At 48.9% G+C, this 21,686-nt stretch overlaps 1 protein-coding gene and 2 long non-coding RNA genes across 15 annotated transcripts in view; 2 read left to right on the forward strand and 1 right to left on the reverse strand.

The window, feature by feature from the left end:
- Window positions 1–21,686, forward strand: part of LOC308652804 — a 603,613-nt gene that overhangs the window by 201,972 nt on the left and 379,955 nt on the right. The gene's annotated exons all lie outside the window — the stretch shown is intronic.
- Window positions 4,306–6,874, reverse strand: HES1 (hes family bHLH transcription factor 1). Of its 2 annotated transcripts, XM_081302249.1 has the most exons (4): window positions 6,513–6,874; window positions 6,270–6,365; window positions 5,922–6,009; window positions 4,306–5,229 (listed from the first exon to the last, which is right to left on the reverse strand). In XM_081302249.1, the coding sequence occupies exons 1-4, from the start codon at window positions 6,618–6,620 to the stop codon at window positions 4,679–4,681; spliced, it is 843 nt and encodes a 280-aa protein (XP_081158375.1). In that variant the 5' UTR covers window positions 6,621–6,874; the 3' UTR covers window positions 4,306–4,678. The 2 variants fall into 2 exon arrangements, with proteins under 2 accessions (XP_081158375.1, XP_081158376.1); XM_081302250.1 differs by lacking the exons at window positions 5,922–6,009; window positions 6,270–6,365; window positions 6,513–6,874 and adding an exon at window positions 5,419–5,907.
- LOC308652638 overlaps window positions 7,561–21,686 on the forward strand; it is a 30,892-nt gene continuing 16,766 nt past the window's right edge. Inside the window, exons 1-4 of one of the 12 annotated variants that reach the window (XR_014022848.1) lie at window positions 7,561–8,044; window positions 11,545–11,609; window positions 11,724–11,789; window positions 21,351–21,501. This is a non-coding gene — a long non-coding RNA (uncharacterized lncRNA). The other 11 variants (XR_014022849.1, XR_014022850.1, XR_014022857.1 and 8 more) reach the window with 11 other exon arrangements.

The raw sequence follows: 21,686 nt of genomic DNA on the forward strand, positions 1-21,686 counted from the left end.
GGTTCAGTAATTACCAAATGAATGCATGAAATTCAGAAACTGAGGAAGAGATTGTGGTCCTCTTTCATGGGGCCTGGGGTAGTTACAAGCAGACCTGAGATCCCTGGGCAAAGCCCCAGGCTGGCTTTCTGGTCTGGTGAACATCCTCCCTGGTTGTTTAGGAATCATAACAGCTGACATACACTGATGGCTTATGTCCAAGCACCATTCTAAATGCTTCAAGCATATTTTTCCTCACAACCCTAATGAGGGTCTACCCTTATGAGTCCTAAAGTACAGATGAGATTACTACACAGAAATCTGAGGCATTAAACAAGGAAAGATGGCCAATGTCTGCAGTCCTTCTTACTCTAGAGATAGAGGCTGAGGCAAGAGGATCACTTGAGCCCAGGAGTTCCAGGCCACCCTGAGCAACACTACAAGATCAGGCTTAAAGAAAAAAAGAAGAAAGAAGAAGAAGAAGAAAAACAGAGAAGTGAGAAACTCTGCCTTGGGCTTAAACCTTAAGCAATCAGGAGCCAGATCAATGTACTTTTAACCTCTAGTTACACTGCAGTGAACCAAAGACCCAGGCAGGTAACTTAGTCCTCTTTTGACCTCTAAGCTTATCTGGACAGGATTTGAAAATTCAAATGCAATGACCATATGTGAACTTCCTGAAATTTCCCCAAACTGGACCTGTATTTTTTTCTGTTTGCCCTCACCTTCCGATTCCTGACTTTTCCTATTATCTTTCACCTCTGAACCTCAAGCACCAAATTTCATGAAAACGTCCCTGGTTTCCTCGCCAATCAGAATTAATCTTTCCGTTCTGGATGCCCTTTATTTAAACCTCAGTCCTGGCACTTAGCACATCAAGCGTGGGATGAGTCACTTGTGTGTTTGTCTCCCTGGTTAAACAGAGCGCTGCGTGAGGGCAGGGGCAGTGTGGTGTCATCATCTCCTGGCTGCTGGGCACTTAGTAGGTGCGCCGAGTTTTCAGAAATGAGGTTCCTTTTCTTAAGGCATCCAGAGTGGCGGTCTGGTGGCAAGGTCTTTTTCTGGGACAACTCTGGGCTGAGATGGCCTCGCCCCGCCCCTGCCTGCCCACTCCTGCCCCGGCCGCGAGGGCCTCTGGTTTGCCCTGACACTGGCCTCGGCCCAGTTTCCCGGCTTCTAAATGCGGCCCGGAGCTACCGGGGGAACTGGAAAAACACTGGCAGGCGGCCCCACCCCCAGGCCCCCGCGGGCCGGGCGGCCGCGGCTCTGCGGCTTGGGCCTGCTGCTTGGGAGGCGCTGGGGCCTGGGGCGGGGGAGGCGGGGGAGGCGGCGGGCGCAGGCGGCTGCCTGCCTGTCAGCGGGAGCGGGCGCGGGCTCGTGTGTCAGCGACTCCCTCCTCCCTCCTGCCCCCGCGCCGCCCGCCCGCCCGCCCGCCGGGCCTCCCGGCCTCCCGCCGCCGCCGCCGCCCGCTCCCCCCGCGGCCTGGCAGGCTGCCGGCTGCACAGGCGGGGGTTCGCGCCGTTCTCACGACCTCTCAGGTTGCCTGAGCTCATCTGGGAGCTATTCATTTCCTGCCAGAAAGCAGCCGGGCCTGCTAAGCAAGCCACCTTGGCCGCAGGGCCGCCGGGGCCGGCCCGGCGTGGCCGCCCTGGCCCGCTCCCTCCCGGGCCGCAGACCCCGGAGGCCTCCCAGGACCCCGAGAGCCGCCCCGGCGGGCGCGCGGCGGGGGCTGCTGGTCCGCCCATCTGGTTGCACTTAGGAGCCGGGAGGAAGCTAGCCGAGGGTTGTTACCGGCCAAGGGGTGTGGGAAAAGTTAATTGACTTTAATGACAGGTTCCCCAGGACGGCGGTGTCTATGAGGGGGTCCAGTTAAGCCCCTGGGTCCCCAGTGCAGAAACACGTGGGGAGGGATGGGGCGCGAGGAGGGGCGAGCCTCCAAGTGGTGCTCAGGCGTCGCTTGGAGAAAACTCTGGTTTTGACCTACGAGATCCACCTCCCTTCCCACTTAAGCACCTTTCCTCCGCACTGGAGGCTGGAGACCCGAGGAGGGGCGAGGCAGGGATGGTCTCCAATGAGAGGCTTATTGCGCACAGCCAGAGACCCGAGGGCCGCATCCCAACACCAACCTAGGAGCGGTGCCTTATCTATCTCAGGGATCAGTACTGCTAGAGGCTAGTGAGAGGGGCTGCTGGGTGTGCCCCAAAACTGTCCAATTAAGTCTGGCCCAAGACACCTCCAGGGAGGCAAAAGGCAAGTGTTCTTTGAAACTTTGTCTCTCCCATGGCTACTCATTCCAGAAACAGCCAGGACCCAGGCGAGTAGTGTCTTAGCAATAAATTCACTCAATTATGCACTTGGAAATGCTACAGAGAAGGAAAATGACTTTTCCAAGGCGACATAACTGGGCCAAGAACCAGAAAGTCCCACCCTATTGGGTCCTAGGGACACCCCCCACCCCCATCGTACAGAAACAAATGCTTCATCTAATAGTCTAAGCCCACATTTCAGGGAATAAGTGTTCTTTTCGAACCACCAATTAAAATAACAGATGACTGATTTTCCTTCCATTTATTTCTCCTCTCCAGGAAGATAACCGTGTCTATGTACTTTTGGTGATATTAGTAAGTGCTTATTTTTGATATAGGGAAAGACATAGAAATTTAATTTTCCGTTGATATGGAGAGTGTAACCCCCTCCCATCCCATAACTTTCAAAGACCATCAATGTAAAGCAATTACTTTTATAAAAATTAAGACCCTGATGTCTGGATAATTTTTACCAGGACAGTTAAGAACTCCTACTGGGGCCAGGGGACAGGCTTACCAAATGAAGCATTGAGTTTGGGATGGTTGTCTTGATGGAGCAATTGTTACTATGTTTGTGTTTAAACGAGGGAAAACGTGGAAAAATGATATGATAAAGAAGGACATGTGTGTTTATTTGGTGGAGGGTGTGTTAAGACATCTTTCGTGTACATAAAATAAGAAAAGTAGATCCATTTTTTTTTTTTAAATTCTCTTTTTAAAGCTTTCCCTCTGGGGATGAAGCTGGGGCGAAGGTATTGGAGAGAAAACCGACTGCTGTCTACTAGATCATTCCTGTGATAGAGCCGCTCTCCACACTGGCCTGTGGGAAAGGCCAGAGCCAGGCGGGGGAGAGGTAAAGCTTTTGAAACAAGACAGAAAATCGTTGGCTTTATCTTTGTTAGGAAAGCTTCAAAGATTGATCTCTCCCGCCTCATCCTTCTCCTCCCAGAAGCCGCTCTTAGAGAAGGGGGGTGAGAGGTTGGCGGGAGGGGCCTGGAGGGAGGAGAACTGGCCGGCGGTGGGGGTAGTGGGGGAGGAGGGCGCGCCGGCCAGACCCACAACGCGGCTGATGTGTCTGGTCTCGCAGGGCTCGTGGTTTTCATTTCCCCAACACCTGGATGCAGTCAAACACCTGGCCAAATCTGACAAAATCTGACAAGCCTTTGTGATGGGATTTGGAAGAAATTCCCTGCAGATCCTGGCACAGTTTAAAGCTGTCCGCTTTGAGTTAGGACTTGTTAAGGAGGGTTATGTGAGCTGAAACCCGAGACAACCCTTTTGCTTCTATCTGGAGCCCACATCTTGCCTGGAAATGGGGCATGACCAAGAGAAGGGGTCGCTTGCTGTTTGTATTAAAAGGGGAAGATGGCCTGTGTGCCTGCCAGAGTAGCCCCCACATGCTTTCTCTATTAGAGCCAAGCACAGAAACTTATCAAAAACACATGTCTGGTGTTAATCATCTGGGTTTGGACTCCACTTGGGAGTCTAACTAGCTGTCCCTTGGCAGAAGGAATCTGTTGACCTCTTCAGCTTGCTTGAAGAGGGTGCAGAGAGGCATTTCAAACTTTGGGATGCTGGTGCTAGGGAATGTCTAGCTACACCTATGGAAAGACTACTTGTAGGTAGGAGGCTGCAGCCGCTAAGAATGTTTTTACTTTGGGTGTTGGTAGCTACCCTAGGGGAGTAGTGTGCAGGAGACATTTTTAATGTGCAATGGGCAATAAGACTGGATCCAGTGAACTTCATAAATTCAGTTCTTCTCAGAAAGAACTAATAGAACAAGGACTGAATAAGTTTTAAACAACTTTTTGAAATCCTTGAAGAGAATGACCAAAAAGTTTATCAGGGAAGCCATATAAGATGGGTTCTTGCAAGTTACATGAAACTTACTCTTTTTTAGTTCATGGATTTAATTTAAAAAAAAAAAGAGCCAATTTCTGTATTCCCAGACTACATGTATTTCAAACCTACAATGAGTCTTTTTTTTACATATTCTGAAATAATCAGTTCTAAGACATAAAAGCCTTCACTTTTTTCTTTTATTTTCTCAAACTTCCCCAAAGGAAGATACTTTAAGAGCATTTTCAAACATCTTTGGCATCACATAAAAAAGAAATCTCGTGTAAAAAACGAAATGTCATCTCAAGTTTTATAATACAAAGGCGCAATCCAATATGAACATATAAAATATATACAAATATAGTGCATGGTCAGTCACTTAATACAGCTCTCTACAAAAAAAAGTAACTTTTTAGAAATTAAAAACAAAAACAAAAAATCCGAAGTAACCACTTAATCACAAAAGTCTTCTTTCCTAACAGCAAGTTCCTGTTTAGTGTCCGGAGGGGAGAGAGGTGGGCTGGGGAATTTAGGGGAAGGGTGGTCTGAGCCCCTCAGTTCCGCCACGGCCTCCACATGGAGTCCGCCGTGAGCGAGGAGCCGCTGGAAGGAGACACTGCGTTGGGACCCACTGAGGTCCCACTGTTGCTGGTGTAGACCGGGATGACTGGGCCGCTGTGCGCGAAGGCCCCATTGGGGATGAGGAAGGCAAATTGGCCGTCAGGAGCCGGCACCACCTGGAAGCCACCAAACACCTTGGCCGCCTCTCCAGCCTGGCTGCCCAGCTTGCAGGGTGCGCCGCCGGGAGGGGGCGCCGCACCTCCGGGGATGGGCACAAGTGGCGGCGGCGGTGCGAACGGCGCGTGCTGGGGGCCGCCGGGTCCTGGCGGGGGCGGTGGCGGCGCCTGCAAGGCGGGATGCGGCTGCCCAGGGTAGGTCATGGCGTTGATCTGGGTCATGCAGTTGGCCAGGTGGCCGAGCAGCCGAGTGCGTACCTCGGTGTTAACGCCCTCGCACGTGGACAGGAAGCGGGTCACCTCGTTCATGCACTCGCTGAAGCCGGCGCGGTACTTCCCCAGCACGCTCGGGTCTGTGCTCAGCGCAGCTGAAAGGCCAGAAGGAGACAAACCGGTCACCAAACAGCCACTGCTTCCCGCCCGGGGAGGTCCCTGCTTCCACCCCAGGGCTACTGCTTCCCGCCCTGGGAGGTCCCTGCGGCGGGCCTCCGTGATTACGCACCCGCAGAAACTACCTCTGGCTGGGAGGGTAGGGTACATTTAGAAAAACCAGTCACCTCTCTACACTAGCGTAGAGATCGAAGCCGCGACACTACGTCCTCATTCCCGGTCGCTCCATTTAAACAGATTTCAGCCTCAGATCAGCCACCCCACCCCCTCGCGCGGTGTGACCTTGGGTAATGCCACCCAATTCGCCATCCAACTCCCATTTTCCCTTCTGCAATGAAGGTATGATGGTGTGGGTGACTGCTAGATCAGATGACCCTAGGCTCCACTCAGCTCAAACCCACCAGTCTTCAGTCCTTTCGCCCCTACCCGCTTCCTCCACAACCAAGCTGCCCGACAACCTCAGGGCTACAACCTCTCTCCCTCCCTTTCCGGAACAGTAACAACTTGGAGTTGTGGCTATAAATAAGACCCAGACCGTGGGAACGCGAGAGTGAGCCAAGGCAGTAAAATGTAGCTGAATGCCTCTCACAACCACGGGCGGAAGTCTGGAAGAAATCACCGCGGGGCGAGAGGGACGCCCGCAGAGGGGGACGCGGCGAGCTGCCCTTACCAGTCATCTGCGCCCGCTGCAGGTTCCGGAGGTGCTTCACTGTCATTTCCAGAATGTCCGCCTTCTCCAGCTTGGAATGCCGGGAGCTCTGCACACAGGAGGAAGCAAGAGAGAAAAGTCAGACCCCTGTCAGCTGCCTCAGAGTGCTGGGGTCCCTAACTCCGGCCGCAGCTCCCTTATCCCCGGACCCCTGGCAAGAGGGCCCAGCCTTCCTGTTTAGGAGAAGGCAGTGCTTGGCTGGGTAAGATTTTCGCACAGCAAGAGAGAAGGTTTCATTCTTAGTGGCTGAGAAAATAGGGCTTTTTATTTTTTAATTTAAAAAAAAAAAAGGCAGCATTCCCCACTTACATCTTTTTTAAGGGCATCCAAAATCAGCGTTTTCAGTTGGCTCAGACTTTCATTTATTCTTGCTCTTCGTCTTTTCTCCATGATAGGTTTGGATGACTGTAAAGGGAGTTAAAAAAAAAAAAAAAAGCCTGAGTTCTCTTGAGATTTGCCATGTCACCCCGGGGTTTTAAAAGAGAAAGCCCCCCGTCCCCATACACACCAAATAATTTCGTGGGGCTGCAGATATACAGGTATTGCCCTTACCTTTCTGTGCTCAGATGCTGTCTTTGGTTTATCCGGTGTCGTGTTGACACTGGCTGGGGTAGCAGCCACCGGGGACGAGGAATTTTTCTCCATTATATCGGCTGGCATTTTTTTTTCTATTCCTTTTTTTTTTTAATCCCTAGAGAATTTTATTTTTGGAATACTTCATGCAAAAAAAAATTTTTTTGCTTATGTCTCTTTTACTTGAGACATTCACAAAACTACTGAGCGAGTGCTGAGAATTTATTATTTTATGGCTACTTGGTGATCGGTAGCGCTATTCCAGGACCAAGGAGAGAGGTAGACGGGGGATTCCGCTGTTATCAGCACCAGCTCCGGATCCTGTGTGATCCCCAGGCCCTGGCGGCCTCTATATATATCTGGGACTGCACGCGAACGGCTCGTGTGAAACTTCCCAAACTTTCTTTCCCACAGTAACTTTCAGCCAATGGGAGGAGGAGACACGCGGCACCGCTCGTGGACCGCGCCCCCCCATTGGCCGCCAGGCACAAGGTCTGGCGGCCAATGGCGCGCGCCTGAGCCCGGGGCACCGGAGGCTACAACGTCAATCAAAAGGATTTTAACCCTTTGCTACTCTCCCCTCTGGGCTTTCTTTTAGAGAAGTTTTTCCGCTTTGGTTTGATCTGGGCTATTTCTTTCCAGGCCAAGGTCTTTGCTCTTTATTCTCTTAGCTATATGTAATACAGCTACTTTTTAATAATTTAATTTGAGATTTTTTTTCAAAATAAAAAGGCATAGAAGGCCAAGAAAAAAAAAAATATTTGCGGTGGTTAAAAAAGAGCGGGGGAACTCGTGCGAAGGTATGTTACCAAAATATCTGAAGTGATTTCTCGCTCAGATGATGTATATTCAGGGGGGTAAAAATAGATCATGTAGAAAATAAAAGATCTTTATTTTTTTGCAGAAGAAGTACTTTCCACCTTACATTGGCAGGGTTTTTAGAGCAAAGTGGCTTTTAAAATGCGTCCCTCCCCTCCCCGGTCCCTTATTTCTCTTCGGGAGTTGGGGCTTTGGACTCCATGCTTCCTCAGGAAACAATCAGAATAATTTCCAACTGAGTAGAAAGGAAATGGAATTTCAAATGAAAAATGAACAAGGGGGTTTTGATGGCAATGCCCTCACGGACGCGCGTGCTCCTTCACCACCCTTTCCCTTCCACCCGCAGGCGCTTAGTTCTTTGGTACGTTGAGGTGGCAGGCAGGGAGGCAGCCTCTCCCCTCCTCAACCCGCGGGCGGCCAACTCGGCCCGGGCGCCCAGCACACGCGGGCCCTTTAAGAGCTACACCAGCCGAGCTGCAGTTTGACATCAGCCGGCCGGCGAGGGCGCGCCTGGAGCCCGAGCACGTGCCAGGATGTTTTATTGCCGCCGCGGCTGCGGCCGGCCCGGAGGATGTGTGTGTGCGTGCGTGTGTGAGTGTGTGTGCGCGCGCCCCGGGGGCAGGGAGGCGGGGGACGGCGGCGGGCGGCTGTGAGCGGGGGCTGGTTCCTAGTCCCCGGGAGAAGCCAAGAAGGTAAATAGCAGCTGCTGTGCTCTAGCCTGGGAAAACCCCGCCCCCTGCTCCTGGCCGGGGCTCATTGGCGCGCGCTGCGTGTGGGGTGTGTGTGTGTGTCCGGGGCCCCCTCCTCCGGCCCCGCCGGGCCTGGAATCCGAGGGGGCGGCGGGCTGGGAGCCGAGTCTCGGCGCTTATCCTCCCCCCCTCCCCGGCCAAGGTCAGCCCTTCCAGGCGGGGAGCGCACGCCCCGAGGTGGAGAGTGGAGAATTAGTTCACCCCCCCCACCCCCACCACATTTTCGGGCTTGGGGTTTTAACTCCGCCGAGAGGCTCCTTTGCAATAGCCCGGGGGAGTGGTGGGGGCCTCGGTGTTTGCTCCTTGCCCCTGCCCGCCCGCCCTGCTTCTCCCCGCAGGGCCCCCGGCGCCCGCCGCGGTCACGAGATGCCTGACCGCACTTAGGAAGCGGCCGGGTCAGCCTCCTGCCTCCGCTCGGCGGCTGTGGTTAAAGCGGCTTCGCGCCGCCCTCCCCTTCCCCGGGTCCAGGGCAGCCGGGCAGCTCCCCCTCGCTGCGCCCGGGAGGCCGCCGGCGGGCGGCCGGGAAGAGGCGGGCGGCGCGGGCGGCTGCGTGCTGCCGGCTGGCCGGGCCGCGCGCCGGGAGGAGCCGCCGCCGCAGCCGCCGGGTGCCACGTGGCGGGCGCCGGGCCGGGAGCGCCAGGGCTCTGGCGGCGGCCTCCCTGGGGGATTTGCCGCGCGGGGCGGGCGGCGCGCGCTGTCCCGGCCGACCGGCCGCCACCGCCGCCTCCCACCCGCCCGGGTCGCTGGTCCCTTCGCTCCCACCCCAGTGCCCCCATCTGCCCCCAGTCATCCCGCCGCCGGAGAGTCGTGTTAGTTGCTCGGTGGGCTGCCGACCGACAGCCCGGGATCCCAGCATCTTGTTTGATGTAGCCCCCCACCCCACCCCCCAAGCACGTCCCGGAGGCCTGGCACACATTTCTCAGACACTTCATTCCTTCCTTCCTCTGGGCTCCCTACTGAGATAATATTGTAAATGATTTCACCAGATCTCGTCCCGGATGAGATTCTGCGGCTCCTGACTCTAGGTGACCTTGGGCAAGCCCCTCTTTTGCTTTTATGATGGAACGCACGCGCAGTGCCAGACACTGTTCAACCCTGGGATTACCACGATGAGAGATACAGTGGCAGCCTGCAGAGTCTGCAGTCAACTGCAGAGACAGATAGACCCTGATTTTCTGACTGATCACCAGGCATTCCTTATTTTCCCTTTCTTGTAGGGTTTAGATGATGGTCTGACAGATCAGGAGGACCTAACCCAAACAGGAAACCACACTTCTGGACAATAGTATTGCCAGGCTCACTGGGGGATGCAGGAACAAATATGACAGTTACTGCTCGAAGGAAGCCTACAGAGTAAAATACACACTCATGAATACAGCTGACATATGGATCTCCTAAAGGATTCCTCTGGGAGGTCCTAGGTTCAAGAGAGACAGGTGTTTAGATAGAGGTAAAATGCTATGGAGGTCTTGGAGAATTAAATTACTTTTAACTTGGGATACTATGGAAAACTTCCTGGAGGAGGTTGCTTGTGCATTGTACCTTGAAAAATAGGTAGGATTGGGGTATTGGAAATGTGCCAGGTCATGGGGCTGGCAAGGCTGGAAATACCCACGGCATTAAAGGGCTAGATCTTGGGAACTTGGATCTTTATTCTGGGAACGTGGTCTGGTGCTCAGGGTGAGAAGAAATTTGAAGCCATAACACAAGACCTTTAAACGTCTTGCTCTATAGAGAATTTTGGACTTTGCATAATGGACAGTCATAAAATGTTGATTAGCAGAGAAGGGATAACAGGTTTCTCTTTTAGAAACATGGCCCTGGCAAAAGTGTGGAGTGGGTGCAGGGTCTGGAGATAGGCCAGTTAGGAGGGTCAAGCCAGGGAATCCACCTAAGTAACAGGTATAGACTGACACCCAGAAGCACCTGTTTAGAGCCAACTCACCTGGGCATTGACTGCTCACTATCCAACTACTTGAGTTCACCCCTTCAACCCAATGTTCCCCCCCACCACCTGGAGTCTGGCCAAGGCATCCTTGTGTTTCTAACCATCTTTACTTTCTAAGCCTCATTTCCCACCTTCCAGGACAGCCCTGGAGACTGCAGCCAAAACTACCTCATTGCGGGCTTGCTTTACTCCTCTTGCTCCTTGGGCTACTCTCTGGGATGTGTGTGTGTGTGTGAACGAACACACAGCAGAGTGGGCTGTGCCCTATCTCGTTCTGAAGAAGTGATGAACAAAGCTTCCTTTGTTGACCTGCCACCTGGGCCAATGGAGTTGGACTTTTCTTTCTTACTTTACACAGAAAGGAAAAGTGGTGATGACAGAAAATTGTCTATTGCTTTCAAAAAAGTGGGGTTTCCCATGTATTTGAAAACCTCTTGGTGAAAGATGGTGAGTTTATGAAGTTAGCCTCCTTTGCCCTATGCTCCCTCAAACTTCACAAGCTTCTTAAAATGCTTCTGCTCAGCATCTGACTTTTTTTTTTTTTAAAATGCATAAATGCATTGGCCCAGTTTCTTCTAAGGAACTAACCCTTTCCCAGGTAAGCTTGTTAACCCTCTCCAAGATCTTCCCAATTTTTCAGAGCCAAAGCCTCTAAGCTCTGTTATGACACTGACCACTGTCTGCTGCTGCTGGGCCCTAATGAAATAACTAGGTTTCCACCCCTGTCCCTTCAAGGCTGAGAATTTTCCATCTAATTCTGTTATCCCTGATGATGCGTGGACAATGAAATATAGTCAAGTAGAGTCTCATTGCAGTACCACAAGCAGTCCCCTAGGTCAAATAGTTATTCAGCAACTCCTTTACTGCCACTTTTTGAAGTGTTTGGTAGAGTGAGACAATAACTACACACACACACACACACACACACACACACACACACAGTTAGATGGAGGGACAGAGGGCCCAAATAACCAATAATTAGTCCTTAGCTATTAGTATTTGCATCTGGCAAGAAAAAAACAATTCACGAGCTCCCTGACTTTCTCCACTGTAATCATTGATGAAGAAAGTCTTGCAAATATGCTCAAAGATTATTTTTTAATATCCTTATTCTGGTCAGTGAAAATAGGACCAAGTTGGCACTCTCTCCATTCTTTCTCCAGTGAGGCAGTAAGCTCCTCAACTCAGGAGAAAATGTTTGGGTTTTGAAGCCTCTGCTTCAATAGGAAACCAGCTTTATTTTTTCAGTTATCCTTAGAGAAATTAACGGCGGGCATCAGTGGAGGTCACTTCTTTGATCCCACTGTGATATCAGCAAAACGGAATCTTTCCCACTGCATCATGCCCAACAAATGCAATCAGGGATCCCAGGTTGGCTCCTCCCAGCATGTCCCCCACTCACAAAGAGGGATTTTTTTGTCTTGTATCACATGTTTGCTTTTAAAGCATAAGACAAATACCTGCATCTCTAGTGAGACTCCCCTTTGTTCCCTAGGTATGGGAATGGTTTGTGAGTTTGGTTTAAAGCTACAGAAAGGAAAGAGCAAAAGAAGAGAAAAGGTATTTTGCCTGAGGTTTTGAAGCTTGCTCTCTCTCTCTCTCTCTCTCTCTCTCTCTCTTTTTTTTTTCCTTTTCCTCTGCTTGACTGACTTTCTCACACTCGGTTTCCTGCAGCCTGCCAGGGACGTGCTAGCTGCCTTGCCAAGAGCTATCCTGGGAGGGATATTGAAAGAGCCTCGAGTAAGTACCCACAGGGAGGATTTTCTCCTCCACTCAGTACCTGCCCCCGCACCTGTACAGGGGGAAGTCCCACACATGTCACCCGATTGCAACCCTTTCAGAGACCGTGAGAAAAATACAACCAAGGGTAGAAGAGATATGTTTGTCATCTCTCTGCCAGGGCTACAGCCAGCTCCTTGCAGTCCAAGTGCCCAGAAACAGCACATTCCAGGCTGCTTGTGCATGCATGTCTGCCTGTGTGCCTGCCTACGGGGTGGCGACTAGGACGGGGCGGGAAGCTGGAAATCACCTTCATAATGACTGCCTCACTGCTCTGTCCTCTGGCATCTGGATGGCTGGTAGTTTTATGATTCTTTATGGGAATCATTATCATAGTCTTTCCTAGATGAGAGTCTCTATGTGTTCATCACAGAATTTATGACTAGATTTTTTTTTTTTACTATGAACCTCCAGGGAGCCTGTAAGCCCCCTGAAATGGAATTCTAAATGTGTCTACATATGCATCTTCATCAAGAGTTTAATAATACTTCTCAAATGCATGAATAAATGCACCGTTTTTATTTTTTTTCCCTGAAGAGAATCCACAATTTTCAGCAGAGTTGCAAAGTTTTTTTGTGGCTAGAACAGGTTAAAGAAAGCTGATCCTGGCAATCTGTGCTTATTAGTGGGTATTTTAAGCCCCAGAGAGTGAAAGGGACTGGCTCAAGGGATCACAGCTATGTAAGTCTGGGTGGGGTAGGGTGGGCAAAGCCAGCTCTGTCCACTGCTCTGCAATGCTGTGGTCTTTTGGGTAATTTTAGGGCAGGGTTTATAGATAGCCAGCCAAAGCCTGCATTTAAAGTAGAGACATTAATAAAGATATTTTGAATTCCTGTAACATTGTTTTTTATTAATTCTGAAGCACTTGCAAAGCTCTGGGTCCAATGTTTGGATGGAGAAAGGGAAAGGCAAGAAAGAAAAATGTCTGTTGAAGAAAGAGGGTTCAGGAATGCTTGGAGCAAGTGCCCGGTTGCCATGCAGAGGCGGCAGACACAGGGCAACTCTACATTCCATCTTTGATAAAAATAAGTAGCCACTTCTGAAAAAAAAAAAAAAGCCTGGTTGATTCCTGGCTAAGCCAGGACCTCAGTAGGCAAACTAGGGGTGGGGGCAGAAAACAGAAGCTGTCAGCATTGGCTAATAGCAGCCTGTAATGCTCCCCCGCCCCCAACACTCCACTGGAGCCGGTGAGACCAAGGGATTGTGCACTCTTCTAATGGGATCTGAAAGAGGATGGCTGCCAAGAAAGCCCTTTCCAGCAGGATGGGGGCAGGGCGCCCTGGAATGACTGAACTCCCACATTTGGCCAGGCCACAGCTGCGGTGGTGAGAAGGCTCTAAATGTGCTCTAAGTTAACCTCCTAACCTCAGAACAGGGCTCTGGGGGCAATCCTACAGGGCCAGGGGGAAGCAGGGCAGGCCCAGGGATCACAGCGATGCTACCTTACACCCTGGTGTATGAAACGCTCCAAGCTGTGCTAGGGGCTAGGGCATGTGAGGGCAGGCCCAGGGGCCCCATGAAGGCTCAGGAAGGTAGGGGTGAAGCCCAGCGCCTAAAAACCCAAAGCATACAATTACTCGGCCTGCTCATAAGCTGCTCAAATTGTGACATCAGACCAAATTTATTTAAAAACAAAATATCTAGAAAAAACATTTGAGTAAAACTTGGGACTTAAAAATAATGCGGGAGGAATACATACAATATATTTTTAATTATAATCCTCATCTCTCCTTTCACTATCTCACAAAATATAGAAAGGTGGGGACAGGGGAAGAGTTGGAAGAGACCCTAGAGATCACAGAATCAGCCCACTCACTTAATGGATGAGGAAACTTTGCCTAGAAAGATGTGACTTACACAAGGTCAAACAGCTTCCCTGGGGCGGGGGGGATAGCAAAGTTTAAGTTAGACTCACATTTTCCACCTGCCAATCGAGAACTCTCCCTACTGTATCTCTTTAGAAACAAACATTTTAAATGGCATCGATGGCAAGTTACTAACATTACCCCAAAGATTAATTTGACTGCTGATGAGCTATCTGTTGGTGAATTATTGTGATAGCATTCTAGAGCACAGTTCATGTATTAGCTGGGCATCAAATCCGGGGCCTTGTGCACACTATGCAAGTGCTCTTACCAGTGAGCCATATCCTGAGCTCCCAGTACATGGTTCAATTCCAGGTTTGCTGTAGTATGATTCTCTCTTGGATTTGCTCATTGCCCTGTATGCTCTGGCAAGGAAGGAATCTTGATTTCTTAGTTCTAGGAGACAGGAAACCTTTTGCCTGCCTCCCAATTAAATACGTCAAGCTATGCCAAGCCACATGTCCTTTTTCTTTCTTATTATTGCCAACCCTTATTTATGCTCTAAAAGGAAGACTGGGGTAGAGAATATTCCAGCTCCTGAATCTGTGCTCCCCTGATGCTAAGCGTAGATCTCAGGACCAGACGATGTGATCCTAGGAATACATTGAAGGGTTAAAACAGGACGCATTGAGCTGCTTGCTGGCTGATGTCACATTTAGGAGAGGGATGGGTGAGACAAATAATGGACTTCCCAAGTGGTTGGGATGATGTCTGTATATGCACTATTATTTTTACTACTAGATATTGGACTCAGAGAATGAAAGATGATGACTTAGGCAGCTGTTACAGGGGCAGCCCAAGACCCTGGTGGGTTCTAGCATGGTTGGGACCTTCTGGTCTCTTTCACAAGTTGGAGGCACCTGTCCCCCTACTTCTTAGTACATGATAGTTGACAAGGCACTTTCATGTCCTCATACGCAGCCTTATCACCTAACCTATCTAGACTGAAAGGGACTGGGTGGGCAGCCCAGTGAAGGAGGGAGAGGATTTGTGTGGTCAGTACAGGTGACATTTGGTTGGACTATGGGTTAATGGAGACACAGGATATGTGGCAGACAGGCTTTCTGGAAAATAATACCTCTACTAGGAACTCAGGGGCCAGGAGAATTGATTTCCTTTGTCAGGGAGAGCCATGGGCGAGAGTAGGATTTTCAGAGTTGTCTGCCCATTTCATTTACAGGGCAATCCCAGTAATTTGAAGGACATTTTGCAGGGGAAGGGGCAAGGAAGGAATGTGCTTTCTTGTAGAGGAAAACCAGAAGAGAAACATGGGAGAAGGAATCCCACTTAGCAAGATGACTGAGCATGTTCTGGAAATGACACTGCCAGCTGATGATCTAGGCTCCCCTGAGTGAGGACAGAACTGCTTAGTTCAGCACCCAGTGCCTTCTGAAAGGTTTCCTAGGAAGATCTCAGAAAGGGACACCAGCTATGCCGCTGATGGGCCTTGGAGGATCCTCGAACTTGCCTCACTTCTCACTAGTGAGTTGCTTATTCTGTGTGTCTGTGTTGCTATAGGCCTAACATAAAATTGCACTGACTGAAAAAGGCTGTGGGATTGTTTGGAGTCATGCCAGGGAACAGGGGCAATGGGAAGACTACATCCTGCTCTACAGTCAGTCTGAGAGGTGGTTCCAGAGGGGCGGTGGGTGGGGGGGAGACTGAGAGTTAATTTCCATTGTCCTCCACCACTGTGGGCAGCTGCCACAGAATGGAGTTCATTTTGGATTCCCTTAGCTTCACTCAGTGTGTGGACATTATGTGAAGTTGGGAAAGGAGTCCCTCCTTTTGCAAGATTGGACTGACACAGGCCAGCCTTGGCTGAAATCTGAGAGGGCCTGGGGAGGTCAAGCTTTCTGGAAACATGCTGGTGTGTGCCAGGCTTGTCTGACCTGACTGGAGGTCTGGTGATAAAGTTCCAATGTGTTGCTGGCTCCTGGAGGAGGTTGTCAAACTGTGCGTGCATCATATACGTATCCAGCTATGGCCTTAATCTCAATAAGCTCCCCCAGTCACGTAGGAACCCAAGCACTCACATTCAAGTATTTGATCTCCTTGTCCTGGGTGGCTAGTCAACCCTCTACACTCTCCTCACCTGCCCTCAAAGTCCTGCACCTGGGACAGACCTAGACTCCATATCTGGGACTGCCTATCACCTAGATAGAGGGGTAGAGTCTCAGCTTGTTTGTTTTATATCAAGGGGGAAACCCATATTGATGGTGGTCAGACAGCATAGCCAGGTTAGAACTGTGTAATTCCAAGTGTGTGTTCAACTTAATTTTGTTCAGTGAGTGCTTATAAGCTCCTACTCTGCAAATTAGAACACAGACTTTGGTACTTTTGTTCCTACATGCTATTCATTTATGCAGAGTGATGGCATCCTTGGTTTATATTCTAAGAATTTCCCCTTACCTCCCACATTCTTCATCTCTATTGCTTCTCTGGTAAGGAAGCTACAAATGTCCTCTTGGTATTTGGTAGGTAGAATATCTTTCACAAAGTAGGCACCTCCAAATATTTGGAAAATAAACACATGAATGAACACAGACTTAAGAATATGTTTGGTGATTCAAGGAACCCTCAGAGAGTCAGCATATTTCTCTAAATTTTCTTTGATTGCTTAATCAAAGGCTGTGTTTACTTGGCCACTCCTGGGGACCACCTCTGGGTAGCCAGATTACCCCCACAGACAGCTCCTCTCTGTTGCAACCAGGTGAATTTAGAGGAGTCTGTGGCCATCCGTGGTTTCCCAGGCCTATCTTTATTGATGGTTATTAAAGACACACTACTACATGGCAATATGCAAGTACAAAGCAATTCCCAGGGTAAGGTACGTGGGAAGAAGTGAGATACTGAGCTCCCAAACAATCCTGCTGTCACCGCAGCCTGCCATATCTACGTATAGTTAATAAGTAAAATTTAAGCAGGTTCCACCACTGGGCAGCAGATGGAAATGGAAGAAATACCAGTGTGCAGATCATGGTTCTTTCTGGAAGACTGGAAAAGAAAAAGAGGAGGCCCCCCCGGGACAGGTGAGTCTGGTGGCAGTCATTTCAGCAGTGCACAAAACTAGTGAATGGTCAGGAGGTGGGGCCCTGTTTCTGTGTCCTGCCCTCAGGCTTCCTTTTTATGCCAGCTCCTCATGGAAGGTTCTGTATAGTCAAGAAGTAAATAGTAACTATGCTCAGAAGTATTGGGTTGAATAAGTGTGAATGGAACACACAAAAACACCTGTTTTCATAGAGCACTCCAACACACCTGTTGATTTACAATGCTGAGTGATAGCAATATAGGGGGCTATAAATTTGAGGTACAATGTCCTCTTGTATATAAATAGAACCTCTGTGAGCTTCAAGTTTTACAGCTGAGATTTGACTGATATGAATTATTTCTACTAGGAATATTGAATGTATATCCATATATATGTTTAAGAAAAATAGGGTAATAGAGTAGCTAAAAAGTCAACCCTGGAGCCTGAATTTCTGGGTTCATGTTGAAACTTGTTTACTTTCTAGCTATGTGTCATAACAACTCTGGACCTTAATTTGCTTATCTGTTTAATGAGAAGATATTCAGAGTGCCTATCTTATAGGAATACTCTGAAGATGAATACGTGTACTGTGCCTGTAATAGTGCCTGGAAAATTGCAAATTCAAATTCTTAACTACTTTTATTTCTCCTATATGTTTGATCTGATATTTAAGAAGGTACCTTCAGCCATCTTGGACCCTTCCTGCTCTCCTTCTGTGTAGGTGACTATGTAATTTATAGCCCAAACTGGAACATTTTGAGGACCAGAGACAATTAAGAATAACGTCAGGAGAACTGGTGCAAACCTGACCCCCCCCACCCCCGCCATCCTGGTTCTGTGGGCTGCATGTGCTCAATTTTTCATTTGTTTACTCAATGATCTAGATGCTTCTTGAGGGAAAGCTAGGAGACATATTATTGTAAAGTCCACAATGTTCCAGCACTTTCACATCTGTAGGAGGTGATATGGATTTAGGGTCTATAGAGGGAGCAGCCCCAGTTTTTGGACCTGGAGGACATTATGCAATGTATATAAGATAGGGAGAAGGAGAGAGAAGCTCTTTCATGGTTTTACTCACAACATATTTGAAATGACTTGGTTTATTCTGGGACAGAGCAAGTATTCTCTGGGCTCTCCTACTTATCAATTTGTATCCAGGTGTGGCTATAGTCTAGCAATCCTACCAGGGACGCTTGCATCTACCAACCATGACTGAGAACATCCATTTTCCCTGGGTGTGTGAATATGGAAAAGGAAGGCGCTACAGATCGAAATTTAGGCCATTGTTCAGGGCTGTGGGAGACCTCAAGGGAAGGAACACTTTCCCACCTGAAATATTTGCCCTGTTAGCCTTGAATTTGACAAGTCTTTGTGGTTAAAAAAATACACTCCTTTTCTGAACAGGCTAAAGTCAAGGTTTATGCTTTGTTAATTTTATAAAAAAAAATAGACAAGAAAGAAAAGAAAAATGGTCTCCTTGACTAAGTGTTCATATATGCCCCTATTTAATGATTAATAATCCCTAGTGGGCTATTGTTTGATGTGGCCTCGACTGGTTTGAACAGGAGAATACTGATTCACTCTTCTGGCATTTAGGAATCACAAGTGTTTACCTTGAGACAATAAATGAAAGGAGAAGATAAAAATAACACCCAAATATGCAGAGCTCTTTGAGCAAAAATGGGCGATAACATGGGATCTCAATCTTTGATACCCTGCATGGGGCATGCTGCTTTCTCTCAGAATAAGACTGTATAGAGTGACCCAGACAGGGGCTTTTGAGTATTATAGATTTTTCCTTTCACTTGTTGATAGGTTCAAGACAAGTTTTCACCCTGGTTTCCATGTCATGAGCTTTCAATCCCCACTCCCACCTGTCTCCACAGGTGACCCCATGCCAGTCTTTTGCAAGGGAGTTTCTTTATGTGGCTTTAAAGAGCACCCTTCCCTAGAGTTTTGCTCTCTGCTGTCTTCTATTTACCCTTGTTCAAGGGGAGGCTCCAGCAGGAATCCATAAAGGGAGATGCAGACCTGTCTTAAAGTGGGACACATGGGGCTTATACTTCCAGCCACTAAACTTAGACTCCATTGAAAGATCTTGCCTATGGCAATTATTACTGGGTGGTCTCTTGGTGATTTTTTTTTTTTTTTTTTTTTGCTGGAAATGGAACTGAGGGTCTTTTGCATGCTAGAAAAGTTGTCTACCACTGAACTCCACCCCCAGCCCTTAATGGTGATTTTTGGATTTGCCTTTTTTTTAAGAGAGAATTTTAATATTTATTATTATTTTTTTTTTCTTAGTTTTCGGCAGATACAACATCTTTGTTTGTATGTGGTGCGGAGGATCGAACCTGGGCCCAACATCTTTGTTTGTATGTGGTGCTGAGAATCGAACCCGGGCCGCACGCATGCCAGGGGAGCGCGCTACCGCTTGAGCCACATCCCCAGCCCTGGATTTGCCTTGACATGTCTATATTTATGAATTGGGCTACAGGGACAAGTTGGAGCAACAGTTAGCTCTGGGGTTGCTCACTGGAGCCTTCTGTAATCTGGCCCACCAAACATGCCCTCTCTGTTCCAGGGCCATCCTTCCCCTCGACCAACCCACCACCAATTGTCCCTCAGATCTCCCATCCCTCAGTGCCCTCAGCTCTCCAAGATATTCCCTGCCTCCAAGACTCAGCCCCATCCCCACTTCTTCACTCCAAACAGCTGCACTATAAGTTGGAGGCAATGATTCTACTCTGCTTCACATCTGTCACTCCTGGAGGTGACACAAATAGCCCTGGGACCCCAGAGTCCCTTAAACACAAGAATGAACACCAAGTGTGCCTTCAGCCTGTGTGTGGCTAAAGTTGGTATATGGCATTTTACAAGAAAGGAGATTTTATATTTCCTCTTACTTTTCAAGTACATTTTGCATTATATTCTCCATATATTCATATTTCTTTTAATATAAAAGTCACATTTCTGCCCCTCTCTCTGCCCAACTTTTCAAGTAAAATTGAAATTCCAACTTTCCTTTGTTGGACCACTGTACCCTTAAGAGAGGGCCTGTGCACCCCACTTTGAAAAGTTAGACAATTTAACTTAAATATACATGTTTAAAAATTTCAGACTGTCCAAAAAGCTAGATCCTGAACAGTAGTCCTTCTGTCTGTAGACCCTGTCCCCCAAGCCCTGCCAAGGGGCAGTCATCCTTACCTCTACCTTATATACCCATCTGGGGATTGCTAATAAATAGTCAGTGGCTGGGAGCAGATGGTAACTGGCAATTGAAGGTCAGCTGAGGCCCTGTGAAACCAGCTCCTAGCACTGCACTTCCAGGGCTAAAGTGCTCCTGTGCAGAATGGCTGGCTGCTGCATGGCCAACCTGCCATTTTTATTGTTGTCTTTGGCACAGACCCCTAGGGTGAGTTTTCAAAGACTCCACACTTGAATGGTATTGGGGCATTTGGTGCCACCCTCCCTGGCTCTAGGTCTGTGCCCTCACAAGGGGTTTGTTGTCATTGAGATGTCCCAGGGTGGCTGTTGTCTTCTCTGTCCCTCAAAGTCAGCCAGCCAAAGACAGGAATACAGCCAAAGCCACATCAGGAAGAGAGGCAGGTAGGAGAGAAGGGGTGGAGGGGCCTGCCTCTGCCTGGCTGTTACATAAGAGCCAGAGACGACAGCGATTTGAGGGGGGAGCCTTCTCATTCTCCCTGCCCCTCCTGTACCTGACAGACCTGAGGCTCACCTGAAAGGCGGTGCTCCGGGTCTACCTTTCCCGTGGGAATTCAGCGCAGCCAACATAACCCCTGAACTCTGCTGGGCCACTGCCAGCAACTCTCAGGCCTTCCCCCTGCCGATTGCAGTGACATGATGTCGTTTTTATTGAGGCAAGATTAGATTTTTTTTCTTTAAGTTTTCAGAAGTGTGGTTCACATGATCTCTAGTACTTTTCCTATTGCTTAAAGACGACAGAGCTGACAATTTCAATTTGCTCCAGCTTTTATCACTAGAAGAAGCTTAAAAGAAAAAAGAAAGAGGGTAGATGAAAATATTCTCCTTGGCCCTGGCTGTCAGGGTGACGATGGTAAGGACTCCCACATCGCCCACTTCCCTCATGTCTCTCCTGTGATACAAAGATGTGAGGGTGCTGAGCACCGCATGTCCAACCTTACTGACCAATAACACGTGATGTACTCTAGATCCAGGGGTCCTCATGCCACAGGTAGAGAGGGAGCTCACAACCTTAAGTCACTACCAGCTATCCCCAGAGTGTTCCAGAGGATGCTCATCTGAGATATGGGCAAAGTAAGCTCAGAAAAGTTTTCCTTCCTTTTGATTCTATTTTGCTAATTCTCCTCGGAGGCAAGATTTCCTGTCCCTCCCTTTCACCTTTTCCTCTCTCCCTCCGTTCCTCCTGGCAACTCATTTATTGAGCATAGTTATTTATTGCTTGGCTCTACAGGGTGAAAAGACAAAGTTCATATCACTCACCATTTTTAAAGGAAAGTTGAAGGATACTTATTCACATGAATCATGGGTTTCCAAGTGTCAATTTAGCCCCCCAAATAGGTCATGTCATGAAAAATCATGAAAAACCCGAGAACTGATCACAGTTTTATTTTGTTATAAAATCAGAGAAGAGCCTTCGAGGACTGAGAGACATGCTGAAGAAATGACTCCCTTCTGCTCCAGGGAAGACTCAGAGTGGAAAGAATATTTACACGCCTGGGCCACGGAGGAGTCATTTCAGACCCCAATAGTCTGATGCTCACAACATCCTGCCCAGGTGGGAGGGGGAAGTGCAGCATGGCCTTCCGTGGGACCAGTATGTCATAGGTGCTCAAGGGGTGGGGTGGGGGATGTTGAGTGAATGTTGAATAAACCCCCAATTTACAGCTCTAAGACGGGATCAAGAGTAATCAAGAGATTGGTCTCAAGTCCGCAAGTCAATGGCACCGCCCAGCCTTGAGC

This window comes from Spermophilus citellus, assembly GCF_964194105.1.
Source record: "Spermophilus citellus genome assembly, chromosome: 7".
Classification (NCBI taxonomy): Eukaryota; Metazoa; Chordata; class Mammalia; order Rodentia; family Sciuridae; genus Spermophilus; species Spermophilus citellus.

Bases quoted from the DNA above. Each gene is read 5' to 3' on its own strand.
- HES1 (XM_081302249.1), bottom strand. From the start codon at position 6,620: ATGCCAGCCGATATAATGGAGAAAAATTCCTCGTCCCCGGTGGCTGCT. The intron at 6,366-6,512 runs GTAAGGGCAATA...CTCCCTTTACAG, and splicing joins CAGCATCTGAGCACAGAAAG to TCATCCAAACCTATCATGGA. The intron at 6,010-6,269 runs GTAAGTGGGGAA...TCCTGTGTGCAG, and splicing joins TGGATGCCCTTAAAAAAGAT to AGCTCCCGGCATTCCAAGCT.